This window comes from Aythya fuligula, chromosome 21 (assembly GCF_009819795.1).
Source record: "Aythya fuligula isolate bAytFul2 chromosome 21, bAytFul2.pri, whole genome shotgun sequence".
Lineage (NCBI taxonomy): Eukaryota > Metazoa > Chordata > Aves > Anseriformes > Anatidae > Aythya > Aythya fuligula.
This window is the reverse complement of record NC_045579.1, coordinates 1,281,743-1,294,922: the sequence shown is the minus strand read 5'-3', so window position 1 is coordinate 1,294,922 and position 13,180 is coordinate 1,281,743. Positions and strand designations below refer to the sequence as shown.

The 13,180-nt window shown below is 52.9% G+C and overlaps 1 protein-coding gene across 1 annotated transcript in view; it reads right to left on the bottom strand.

Moving 5' to 3' along the window:
• Positions 1 to 7,939, bottom strand: part of IGSF21 (immunoglobin superfamily member 21) — a 38,673-nt gene extending 30,734 nt beyond the window's left edge. The window contains exons 1-2 of the mRNA XM_032201663.1: positions 7,906 to 7,939; positions 6,816 to 7,121 (exon numbers count right to left, since the gene is read on the bottom strand). Coding sequence (XP_032057554.1) covers positions 6,816 to 7,121; positions 7,906 to 7,939 — 340 coding nt within the window. The remainder of the gene's footprint in view (positions 1 to 6,815; positions 7,122 to 7,905) is intronic.
• Positions 7,940 to 13,180: the final 5,241 nt, after the last annotated feature.

The following is a 13,180-nucleotide window of genomic DNA, read 5'->3' as shown; positions in this document are numbered from 1 at the left end:
TCCAGATTGCTCCTGCCCATCCCTGCACCGAAGTTGCCCAAATCACTTTGCAAAGAAACAAACGGGTACAAAAGTGCATGCAAAGCGGAGGAAGCCGCAGCTCCCATTTCCCCAGCCTGGGCTGATAGGATGCAGCAGCAGGATTTATCTGCAAGCCCAGGGAGGCGGAGCAGGGCTGGAATAACCGCCGCTAATCCCCTCTGCCCTCCCTTCCAAAGTATATTGTTGAAGGCATTATATAAATGGGAAATTATACAGAGGTTTGGGTAGGAGAGGAGTGAAATCCCTGCTCCGTTCTCTGGCCCTCCGGGACACTGAGTCTTTCAGCCAAGAAGGGTTTTGCAGATGGAGATTTGCTCCCGGCAGCTGAAGAGACAAAATGTGTGGTCTGCAGGCTGGGAAGGGCTCCGTTTCAGCATCCCTCCAACGGGAAATGTGTCTTTATCCTGATGTTCCCCAAACCTCCGTGGAGCCAGGGGGTAAAGCCCTGTGATGCTGGCAGCCAAAAAGCCCCCGGGCGATCTCCGGCAGGCAGGGCTTTGCTGTGGAGCCAGCCAAGCGCTGGAAAGCCTCCTTCCCTGCTCAAAACCTCCCTCTCCCGGGCTGTCAGGACCCTATTAATGACAGTTTTGCTTCTAGCTAATACAGCGCTAATTACATTTCAAAGGACTGGCTCCAGCACTGGCTTCTGCTCCAAGCACCCGCCGCCCAGGTGTTCACTCATCAGCATCGCAGATGCCATCGCAGGGATGCGATGCCACTCTCTGGGTGGCCTCGGCAAGGACAGGGGAGGTGACGGTCACCCCAAAAGGATAAGAGCATTGGGACAGCCCTGGGGCAGCCCTTCAGGGGGATGAAACCCATTCCATCTGAGAGCAGAAACAAGTCAGACGCAAACCTTCCCGGTGCCAAACGGCTCCACACTCTTAAAAAAATAGATCAATAAATAAAAATAGTGTGAAAAAAAAAAATACGAATGGCTCCATTTACCCCTTCTTTAGCATTGCTGCCTTTCTTTCCGCTGACATTTGGTGCCGGTCGGTACCCAATCACCTGTTTATTATGGGCTTTGTGCCCGCTCCCAGCCACCACGTGCAGAAAATATAGGGCTGGCAGTGACAATAACTGCACAGCGGGAAGCACTGCGGCGGGTTATTGTCCTGCACTTTTCTAAGAGCCCGCCTGCCCTTGGCACTTGGGCGATGAATCCCATCCCAAAGGCAGCAGGAGCCCAGTGCTGAAAACAAGCCCGTGATTGACGGTTTATTTTAGGAAGGAGAGGGGAAAAGTGGGAAGGAGATAATGCCGGGGAGATAATGTGAGTGCCAGTCATTAGTTAAAAACAAGCCCATCAGTACGCCAAGTGCCTCGGCAGCTAGCAAACAAAAGGGCAAAGAGAGCAGTTTGGCACGGAACAAACCCGGGCGCATCAGCTGCATCCTCCCGGCTCGGCTCTTTGCAGGCTGATTTATGAGCCGGGAAGTTTGCAAGGCAGGAGCTGAGCCTCCTGCCTCTAAAAACCAGGGAGCTGGGGGCTCCTTCCCTTGAGCTTTCCTCTTCCCCAGTGTGTGGGCAAAGAGCCTGACTTGGAGTCACTGAAATCAAGCAAATAGGGGGAAAAAAAACAAAGCCATGAGCAAATCAGTGGTGGGTCCCAAGCGATGCTTCATCCTTCCTGTGCGTGGTCGCAGGCAGCTCCCAGCCATCACCATCCTCACGAGGGACGAGGTCTCAGCTCCTTCCCCACCTCCCCCGGAGGCCTGCAGGAGCCTTAGCAGAGTCCTTACCCTGGCTCCATCTCGATTCACAAGCCATTAGCGCATGGGGATTAGGTAAAACCTGCTCTTATCCCAACAGGTGGAGAGCTTTTCATCTGCAGAAGGAGCAAGGCAAGAGCCGGTCAAGCGTTCCCAGTCCAGGATTTTCTGTCAGAAAAGACCACTTCTGCAATGACAACAGGAAAAAAAAAAAAAAAAAAAAAAAGAAGCAGGCGGGGCATGTGAAGCCATAAAACATCTCCATGGGAAGGAGAGGCTCACAAGAGCATAATGAGGGTCATGCGTGGATGCTCCATAAAAACTAACACGGCGATGCAGGAGCTCAATTGCATTTGCATGTTGCTGAAGCCTGGATGCAACTCAAGGGAAGGGAAGACCTTGCCTGGAAGTACTTGAAGGCACCAGAGATAAGTCAGAGTGCACGCAGGAGGGCTGCAATGTATATAGCATACAGCACTGTACATACTGCGTATACAATCCAGCACATTGCATATGTATTGCTTAGCATGTTGCATACAGCATTCGGCGTGTTGCACGATGCATACAGCGTTTGGCAGGCTGCATATAGCAGCTTGCATATAGCAGGGGCTGCTTAGCTCTTGGAAGAAAAACCAGGACGTGTAACACAAGTCTGTAACACCAGAGAAGGCGGTAACATTTCTCCCAGACTCTGTGACCCACGTGAGTCCAAAGAAACCAAAATCTGGTAAAAAAAAAAAAAAAAAAAAAAAAAAAAAAGCAAACTCCAGAAGGAGAAAATCAGCCAGACCTAAAGCCAAACCCTGAAGCACCTCTAGGTTTTTTGGAGGTGCCAGTAACTCCACAGGCTTCCCTGTTGCAGCAAGGAAAGGGGAATTTGGGGGATTTGCCCCAAAACTGAGCTCCACCAGCCAGGTGGAAATGGGGTTCAATGAATGAAACCCTCAGAAATGGGGTTCAATGCATGAGAGTGTAAGCAGAAAAACTAAGTACCCCAAACTGCTTGTTAGCTGGGAAAGGTACAAGGCGAGGGGAAGATCCTTGCCTGCTTTACAGCTTTTTGAAAGTGCTCTGGATTCAATCTGGCAGCTATAAACTGCTACAAAATGCAGCTGGTGGGGAGAGAGAAGGGAATATCAAAATTGGCCTAGTTGGGAGAGGAGAAGGGCAATTAGCATGGTTAGGAGGGGTTTTGGAAGGTGCTACGTCTGCTTCCACAACACAGATTTACCCGGACGGCGAGAGGCTTTGCAATAAGCAGAATTTACAGAAATTGGTAGGAAAGGATAAAAATGAGGTGACCCTGAGCTGAATGCAAGATTTGCCAGGGAAAGGCAGGAGCAGAAAGGCTGGTGGGAACACACTACGGTTTTCCAGGTCAGTGCCATGCATTTGCAGGTGAATTAGAGCAGGTTTTGCTTCCACGTGGTGCAGGGGATGCTCCTCCTCTCCCTCGCTGTGCAGCCTCCCACCGTACACCTCTTGTCTTTAAGCAAGAGACTCGTGCAGGTGTCTCCCATCACCCCAGCAAACATGGCATGCTGTGATTTTCCTTCAGAAAGGAGAAAAATGAAGCATTTCTCCAGTATCCGCTCCCCAACAAAACAACAACTGCAAAGGAATTTTTCCAAGCTGCTTTTCTTTGCAATTTGGGCTCAGAGAAGCAGCACAGGCATAGCCCCAAGGGCAGGAACCTGCAAAGCCCAGTCCCAGGCACGCAACACGAGCTGCCCCAGTAAACCTGCCCTTTTGGGGCAAAGCCCAGCAATTTCCTGAGCAGCCTCAAACAAGAGGCCACACTTGAATTTTCCCCTTTTTTCCCCATCACCAGAGGTTGAATCCGGAAGCCGAAGTAAAACGCTAAGACGAGGGCTATATATAAATATCTCGCTGAGATCAAAACTTGACATATTTAGCCCTCCTTTCATGTTTGCAAAACACAGCTCTGATTTTACACGGCTGTAAAACAAACCCGACCGCTGCTGATGAAGATTTTATGGGAACATATTTCAGGCGACAAGCTGAGCGCCAGCTAATAAGCCAGCCCGGGTTTCAGCAATGCCAAGAAGCCATCGCCCTGCCTGCAGATGGGGCTTTCTGCCTTTCCAAAACCAGGGGCCCCGAGGCTACGGCTCCATCGTCAGCCACTGTCCCACCGCTCACCTCCCGCATCCGCCCTCATTTTCTCATCTTGACGGCTCCTTAACCCACTTAGCCCTGCCCAGGCAGCTTTTCCTGGCCAAAGGGAGAGCTCGAGGTTGTTTTAAAGGAAAAAAGCTGTGCTGTGGGTGGGTGAAGCTTCCCGGAGGGATGCATAACGCTTTGGGAAGGATCCAGCTGACCTAACGCGCATCAAGCAAGCAGGCAGCTTCGTTTGGGCAAACAAAAGGGCTTTTTTTATGAAAAGGCAATGGATGGAAAAGCCCCAAAGGCTCCCACCTCGCAGATGCTGTGCCGGAGTGGAAGGGCTGCTGATGGGTCCTGGCGCTCTGCTCCGCCAGGGGATGCGGCAGCACACCTCGTGTGCCCTGGGACGGGGCAGCAACGGGGCAAAGCACGGGGAGAGAATGCACGTGAGTGGCTCTGGAGCACGCACCATGCAATATAGAGAGATGGCACTACAAAAAAAAAAAAAAAAAAAAAAAAAAAGACAAGATTTGCCAGCGTCGCTTTGGAGGAGCGTTGCAGATGCTGAGCACGAGGGCACGTGCGCTTGTGGGAGAGAGCAGCGGGAGCTTGCGTCCCCTTCCTGGGGGCTGCAGCCAGATCCTGCTGCATCCCTGGCAAGCGAGGGGCAGGACCTCCCTGGGCACGTCCTCCCTCGCCACGCGCGGAGGTCGGCAGCAGCTCCAGCCAAGGATGCTGTCAGCCAAGGAAAAGCCATCTGCCCACTGAATTTCGGGAGCAGCTCTCCGTCGCTTGCCGGAGCATTGTGACGGGCATGCATGGCAATAATTATTATCTTTATTATTATTATTGCTTTAAAAGCAGAGAGGAAGCACTGGGTTTTGGGACAGCATTTCTCCACCCAAGGGCCTGCGAGGAGATGCTTTGAGCAGCTCAACCTCGGGATATGGGGAAACAGCAAAGTCCCAGTGGGATTTTAAGAGCCAACAACAGGTTCATGGAAGTATGAGTCTGGGTCCGTGAGACACTGCCAGCTTAGGAGCCATGCTCAGATCCTCCTCTCGTATCACTTCCCAACACACAACCCCTGCCAGGGGCTGCCTCCACACCCATGGGAAAACAACTTTTGCCTCCTTTTTTCCCCCAAATCCATGCCACAAGCACCGGTTTACCCATATCCACTCACTCATTCTCCCAGATCGGCAGCGGAAGAGCAATTGTGAAAAAAAAAAAAGAGGCAAAACAGAGGAAAACGGCTCCGTGCAGTGGTGACGGACAGCTTGCGGACGCATTGTTCCTTGAAAATCCTCCACCTGCTCCCCAAAACGGGGACGAGCAAAGAGGGACACGGGGCACAGAGCTGCGCGACGCATCCCCACCCGCGGCTTGGGATATGGCCACGGCCACACTGGGTGCAATCCCCAAAGGATGATTTTGTGCAATCCACAAGGCACAGGGGCCCCGGCATCCCAAACCAGAGAAGAATCGGCTCCTTTGTGTCAAGCCCGCAGAGCACGGCCGCTGCTCCCCCTCCCCGCTCCCTGCAGCAGCTGACGGCGGCTTTCCGTAGAGGAAAAAGTGTGCTAGAAATTAAAAAACAAACCCAAGCAGTGCCGAATGAGCTCTGCCACCCGATTCTGTCTCCCGGAGCTTTGCAAAGCAGCCGGGGCTTTGCCGCGCTCCTCCCACGGAAAGCGGCTGCCGAGACCCCACAGCGGGTGGCTTGGGTGGGCACGGGGGGGCCGTGAACCCGGTGCCTCCGAACACCCCCAGAAATGGAAGCAAGCAGCTGCCCCACAGCCTCCAAGTGCAGGGAGGGGAAAGTTTCCTGCCCTGTGCATTTCTGCCTCCTGGGAACCCCACTTTTGGGGAGGGGATGCGAGGAGGGGGGGTGGATGAAACCTCTGCAAAACGGGCGTTGCAATGGGTTTCTGGGAGCCCGGCTGGATGGGGGGGGGTCTTCTCCCTGCTGGGTACCCCCTCCCTCTTGCCTGCAGGGTTTGGGGTGCCCCCGCATGTCCTCTTAGCAGGTACCCTATTAATGGGTGCCCTGTTAACGGCTCCAGTGCTCGTACCAGTTAATGGGTCCAGAACCAATGCCTTGTTTGGGAGTGCCCTATTAATGGGTCCAAACTGGGTGCTCTATTTGCAAGTGCCCTATTAACGGGTCCAAATCTAATACCCTGCTACCGGGTCCAAAAACAGTGTCCTATCAGCAGGTACCCTATTACTGGATCCAAGCCAGGTACCCTACTAACGGGTCCAGTGGGGGTGCCCTATTCCTGGGTGCTCTATTTGCAAGTGACCTAGTAACGGGTCCAAACCCAGTATCCTCTTACTGGGTGCCCTTTACTAGGTCAAAATCTGGCACCCTATTAATATGTCTGAACAGGTCGCTGTATTAGTGGGTTCCCGTATTATCAGGTCCAAAACAGATGATCTATTTGCAAATGTCCTATTATTGGGTCCAAACCTAATATCCCATTAACGAACCCCCTACTAAGGGGTCCAAAACCAGCATCCTATTAATGGGTACCTTAATACTCAGCCCAAACCTGGCACCCCATTGATAGATCCAAACTGGCTGCATATCAGCGGGTTCCCCTATTACCAAGTCCGCACTGGGTACCCTGTTACGGGGTCCAAACCCGGTGTCCTATTTTTGGCTGCCCTACTACTACCGGCTCCAAATCTGGTACCCTACTACCGGCTGCCCTATTACCGGGTCCGACCCGGGTGCCTGTCCCCCCTACCCCCCCATATCACCCCCCAACACCTCCCCCAAGCCCCCGGGGGGGGGGAGATGCGGAGCCCGGAGCCACCGCACGCTTTCTGCGGAGCGGCTCCCCCCGTTATTCCGGGGCTGGGGGGGGCGGTTAGAAGCAGTCCCGTTTTTTATTTTTTATTTTTTTGGGGGGAGGGAGCACTCACCCAGCGCCAGGTCGAGGAGATCCCAAAGCAGCAGGCAGAGGGGCAGGGGGCTCACGGTCCGCATGGTGCCCGCGGGGGGGGGCGCCCCATGGGGGCTCACCGCTGCCCCGGCCCGGTGGCGGTGGCGGACGAGGGACCCGGGGGGGGTCCGTGGGGCATGGCGGCGGGGCCGGGGGCTGGGCTCGGTGCCCCCCCCGCTCCTCGGTCCCGCCGAGCCGAGCCGAGTGCTCGCAGCCCGAGCCCGGCTCGCTGCCGGCCCCCCCCCCCCCCAGGCTGAGCCCGCCCCGGTCCGGCCCCGGGGAGGGGCTGGGGGCGGGGGGGGGGCCGTGGCTTGGATGGAGGGGGGGGGGTGGGCAAAGGATGGGGGGGGCGAAGGGGCTGTGGTTAGGATGGGGGGGGGACAGGGAGGGCCGTGATTTGGATGGGGGGGGCGGTGGATGGGGGGGCTGGAGGGGCTGCGCGTTATATGGGGGTGCGGGGGGGCTGCGCGTTGTATAGGGGTGCAGGAAGGGCCGTGCTTTGTATGGCGGCTGGGGGGCGGGGGGGCGGTGGATGCGGGGGTTGGGGGTGCTGTGATTTGGATGGGGGTGCAGGGGGGGAGCGGAATATAGGGGTGCGGGGGGGGCTGTGCTTTGTACGGGGTGCAGGAGGGGGTGCTCGGTGTGGGGGGGGGCAGGGGGCGGTGTATGGGGGTGCATGGTATGGGGGTGGATGCAGGAGAGGCTGTGCCTTGGATAGAGGGCGTAGGAGAGAGCGCGAGGTGTATGGGGTGCGTGGTATATGGGGGGAGGGCTGTGCCTTGTATGGGGGCTGCAGGAAGGGGGCTGAGGTGGCTGGGGGTGCGTGGCTGCGAAAACGGGAGGGGCTGTACCTCGGGGGGGGGTTGTGGGGTGCAGAAGGGGATGCTGGAGGCAGGCAGGGGCTGGGGGGAGCAGGCTGGGGTAGCCAGAGGGAGCTGGAGAGCAGCACTTTGCAGCCATCCCCCTAGCGCAGGGGGCTCGCTCCGGCTTCATTCAGCGCCTCCCCTCTCCCTTCAGCCCCCAGGAGCAGGATCCGGCCCTGGGGCTGTTCCCCCCCCCCATTTATGCGCTGGCCTGGATGTGCATCCCTCCGTGGCCCTCCATGGCAGATGACCTTGCTTTCATCCAGCTCTCCACATTTAATTAGTTCCTGGACGTTTTCATTGCAAAATTATCTTTTGCAAGTGCCTTTGACTTGCCCAGTCCCATGTGGTCGCCCTGTGTCCCCGACACCTTTTCCCACAGCCCCCAACCCCAGCTTCACCCTGACATTTCTCAAAATCCCAGGAACTCCCCTCGTTTCCAGCAGCACCGAGCCTCATGCAAACACCCCCCAATGTCCTCCTTAGGGGTCCCAGCTGCAAAAAACAGCCTCTGCACTGAGACCAGCACAACCAGCAGCACCAGTCGGACAAAATCCACTGGGTTACGGCTTCTTTCTTAAAATAACCAACCGCCGTAAAAGAAATCAGGCCCTGCATAGGTCAGTGCAAAATCAAATCAAAACAAATTAAATCAAATAAATTAATTGGTGAAATTCCTTTGCATGGGCTGGATTTTCTCTCCCATAGCCTTTCATTCACCAGGAAAAGCTGGGCGTGCTTTTGTGTGGGGATGCCTGGAAATCAAATCTCGCTTTATCTGATGGCAGATTTGATAGCCCCCTCTCAAAGGCATCACATTTTCTTTAGTCTCACAGGACTATCGTTGACAAGAGGAGGAAGAAACAATGCTCACAGGGCTGTCCAACGTGGGAACCCCGAGGACACCTCCCTAAATAGCCATCCCCAGGGTGAAGCTGAGTTGAGCTGCGCAGCCACCCATGCTTGACCCAACGGGTGCTGTCAGCTCCTGGACAAGCTGCCAGATTGTCCAGGAGCTTTTTTTGCCCAGATGCCTCCGTCAAGACTTTATTCTCCTCTTGCTTTCCTGTGCTGAGCCTCCATCCCTCAGCATCCCCTTTTCTGTGCCCCTCTCTTTTCCATGCTCCGGAGGGGCATGGAGCAATTTTTTTTCAAGCTTTGGATGCAGTAGCCCATAGGCGAAACGCATCAAGAGGCAGAGATGAGGCTCAAAGTGCAGAAGGGCCACCCAGACAAAAGCAGTGAAGAGGGGAAGTTTGGGGGCAGGTGTGAGATATCTGCTCCTCGCAAATCCTTCTTGACCCCAATTTTATCCCCTTGCAGCTCTGCAGCTGCTTTCTGGGTGCAAAAGCTCTGACCCCCCCCGAGCAGGAGCAGTGAGCCAGGAGAGGCATGAACCGAGCATCCCAAAACGTTTAGAGAAGGAGCCATCTTCCCCAGGCAAAACGTCTTTGACAGCCTCCAGATTTAGTACTGAAGCACAAGAAAACACAGCGAGGAGCGTGCGGGCCGTCAGCCGGATCCCAGGACATTAGAGGAGACAGTAAGTGATGTAAATTGTTGGAAAAAAAATATTGCCGTTTGTATTGGGTGTCTGGCTTCATTGGGTTTTGCCTGGGTTTTAATTTTGTGTGAATTCAGCGGCTGGTGAAGGCACTCAGCTGACAGCCCCTGGAAAGGAGCAGAAGGAGCTGGTTTGGTTGCGTTTGGCTTGGTTTTCTGAACAAGGGCTTTCCCACAGCCTGCTCCCGTCGCAACAGGCCAGCATCACAGAAAATCCCTGTTTGGGGATGGAGTCGCTGTCTTCCAGCCTCATCCAGCAGCCGATGCCCTTCCTGTCCTTGGTGGATGGATCTGGCCCAAAAAACGAGGTCCAAAGCACTGTTCCTGGTGCCCTTTGGGAGCGTCTTAAATCCAGGGCAGAGAATTGCAGGCGTCTCCTCCGTCTGTAGGCGGTGACCCCAATTTGACACAAAAAAGGCTGTGAAAAGAGAAGTTTTTCAGCTCCTCTCTCCTGACCTTTCCAGAAGAAGCCTGTGTACTAATTAGCAGAGTAATAACGTGTCGAGGCTGAGATTCCTCATTAGCGTGTGAGAGATTCCCAGCTACATGACTGATATGCATCTACAAGAAAATTAACTTCAGCGCGAGGGCTCCGTAATCAAGATTAATGAGGAAATCGGCAAAGAGCAGCACACGGCTTCGTCTGCCTGTGCTGCCCGTCCCCCCCTGCCCTTTGCGGGGAGTCAAGTAACCCTAAAATGGGCTTTTTTGAGGTCTTCCTTGGCAGAAAAAAGTCCTCGCCAGGTCTGGGAAGGAACCAAGTTTTCCCTGTAAGTTGAAAAAACTCAAGGAAATGCTTTCACAATCTCAGCAGATCCCCGGTGACCACCTCCTGCACCTGCCCTTGCAATGAAGTCACTTCACACAACCATAGATACAGCACAGAGGGGTAATTAGCTGCGGATAATTCCCGTTAACATTAATGGGGATTTCTCCTTGGTTAATTACCCCATTTTGTGCTGCAAAAAATGCACCCCATGCCACTGCTCCCGCACAGCTCATGTTCCCTTTGCCTTTGGTTTGACACCTGGTGCAAAAATAAATCGGATCCCTTGCACACCTGTTCCATCCCTGTGGCTTTTTTGTTTTGTTTTGTTTTGTTGGGTTTTTTTTGGATGTAATGGGAAAGAGAGAGTTCTGGTGGAATGCTGGCTGGAGAGGAGGAACCGGGACGTTTTGTGCTGCCACGGGGAAGAAGCACATCGGGCGGGATTTAAAGCATCAGCCGACGTGGATGCAACAGAAAGGCCAATCCTCAGACTCTGCCCGTCTTCAAACAGCCCGATTTTCTCTACAGAAAAGATTGGTCTTAATTTATGGACCCCTACCTGATTCCCAATAGAAAAGGAGAATCTTCCCCTGCTTTTCCCAGCCCTGACTGCCGGTTCACCTCTGACCCTTGCTAGCATCATTCCATCAAAAATAGAAACGCAAGCAGTCAGAAAGCAAAAAAGCATCACTGTAGGCTAACCCAACACACTGTGTTTAACCCCAAATGCTTTGCTTTGCTGCCGTAGCAAAAGTTCTAGCTATTTTCATCCCTTTTTAACAATAAAAAGCCACTGTAAAATGAAACAGCAGTGTTCCCAAAACGCAGCTTGTCTGCTATTTCTGCCTGAAGTTCTCCTCAGAGCCAGAGCCAGTGCATCATTTCCTTGGTTCAAAGCCTCTCTGGGCTCAGCTCGAGCTTGTCTCGGTAGCGAGGAGCCCTGTTGTCCTGCTGCACTCATTTTTGGCAGCTGACCGAGCACTGGGTGCCCTCGGCTGATCCCACTCCGGCCAGGCCGCACTGACCCCGGCAGGGAACCGAAGCTGTTTCCTCGATGCCTTTCTCCTTCCTCGGCAGGTCAAGCAGTCGGAAGGCCCGAGGAGCAAAAGGGCCATGTCATGTAAGCAACAGGCTTTTCACCGCATCCAGGTTTTAATTAATACATATAATTAATATGCTATAATTAACATGCTCCAGCAGCAACGCAGAAGGGCAGAAGCAAACCACAGAGCACCCAAACCTGCAGCTGTGCTTGCGTGCACCAGAGCCACCACACAGAAGTGCTTTTATCCCCGAGTCTTTAAGAGGATATATAATTTATACCCCAAAATATTAAGGTATTATTCCCCCAAAATTACTGTATTATATACCTCAAGATACTGCAATATTATACACCCCAAAATACTTGGGTTTTATTTAGGCCAGCTCCTTGCCTTGGTTCCACCATGGATAATTCCCTAGGTTGATATTTGGGCCATAATTATTCATATAAATCTGTGCCAGTGGCTAATGCTTTTAAGAAGTCCTTATTTCCCCACTCCGGTGTAATCACGAGTCCAGGTATTTGCTTTCATTAAATTATCGCTCTCAGTAATGCTCTGATATACGACTCTCTCCCCAGCGTGCTTTTTGGCTCTATGCATTTTGAACACACGTTGCATGCAGAAAATATATTAAAAAATAAAAATAAAGAGGGCAATAGGGCTGTGTTCAGGCAGAGCTTTCCACCCAGCATGCATGGCTCAATGAGGCTGATCCTGCTGTGAGTTAAAGGACTAAAAACCCACCGCAGCCACCAGTTCGGAGAAGTCCCTCCCAGTTCACACCAGTACAGACCAGTGTGAGATATCGGCTGCTGCAGCACTGTGATTTCTTCACATAATCACAGAACCATCTAGGTTGGAAGAGACCTCCAAGATCCCCCAGTCCAACCTCTGACCTAACACTAACCAGTCCTCCACTAACCCATATCACCGAGCTCTACATCTAAACGTCTTTTAAAGACCTCCAGGGGTGGTGACTCCACCACTTCCCTCACTTCTCACCAGCTTCGTCGCCCTTCTCTGGACTCTCTCGAACACCTCCATGTCCTTCTTGTAGCGAGGGGCCCAAAACTGAACACAGTACTCGAGGTGCAGCCTCACCAGAATATATAAATATCCATGCACCAAAAGGGGATCCTATAGCTCATGATGTGCTTAGAGGAGAGGGAGAAATGTCCAGGCTATGCAGGCAAAATCCAGCATGCACGTCCCCATCTGTTCAGCCCCATCCCTTCCCCCGAGCCCATGAGTCAATATTAAGGCTGAATTTTCTGTTTTCCACCAAAATAAAGACCTGGGGGAGTGCAAAAAAACCCCCTGGTTTTCAAAACACTGCAGTATTTCACAACTGTAAGTCACTCGGGGAGGTTTTCTGGGCTTGAATGTCATGTTTTTTAGAAAAATTGTGAGTATTTTGAAAGGATTAGCTTGGCCTTTCTCTCCCTCCCTGCAAATGGAAGGTTTCAGTTTTTCAGCTGGAAAGAACATTTTGTTTCAGAAATCCCTCACTTCTGCCTTAAAAAAAAAGGGGGGGGGGGTAAAAAAAACACAAAATTGAAACATTTCAGCCGCCTCTGAGATGAAATATCTGAAGCTGCTTGGATTTTTCACCCACACCTGGGCTGTGCCAGGAACCCTTCACATTTTCTGTCCGTCCCAGAACAACTGTTCTCCCCCATATGTGCTGCCAGCCCTAAAATTGCACTGCCTGTGGGGGCTGTGCTCTTCCCAGTGTGCCCATCACCCCGGGAGCATCTATCCCATGGGATTTACACCAGGCTCACGGGAAAACCAGGCTTCCAGCTTGGAAATGGAAAACATGAACCAATTTAACGTAAACTGATCTCTGAACCTTTTTGAAACCCTAATGGGATGTGCGTCCCGAGCACACCTCAACCAGCCCACAATGCTAAAAACTCTCCAAATACACGCTGGGCAGCCTCAAAAGCAGAAAAGCACCCAGAAGGGAGAAGCAGTTTGCATGCAGCGGAGGTGGAAGGAGCCCAGCCTCAGCTGGTGAAACATCCCCCATCACTTTGCAAAACGAATCCTCCCAGGAGCTATATAAATATACAAGTGCACATGTACAGATATATATACATGGAAG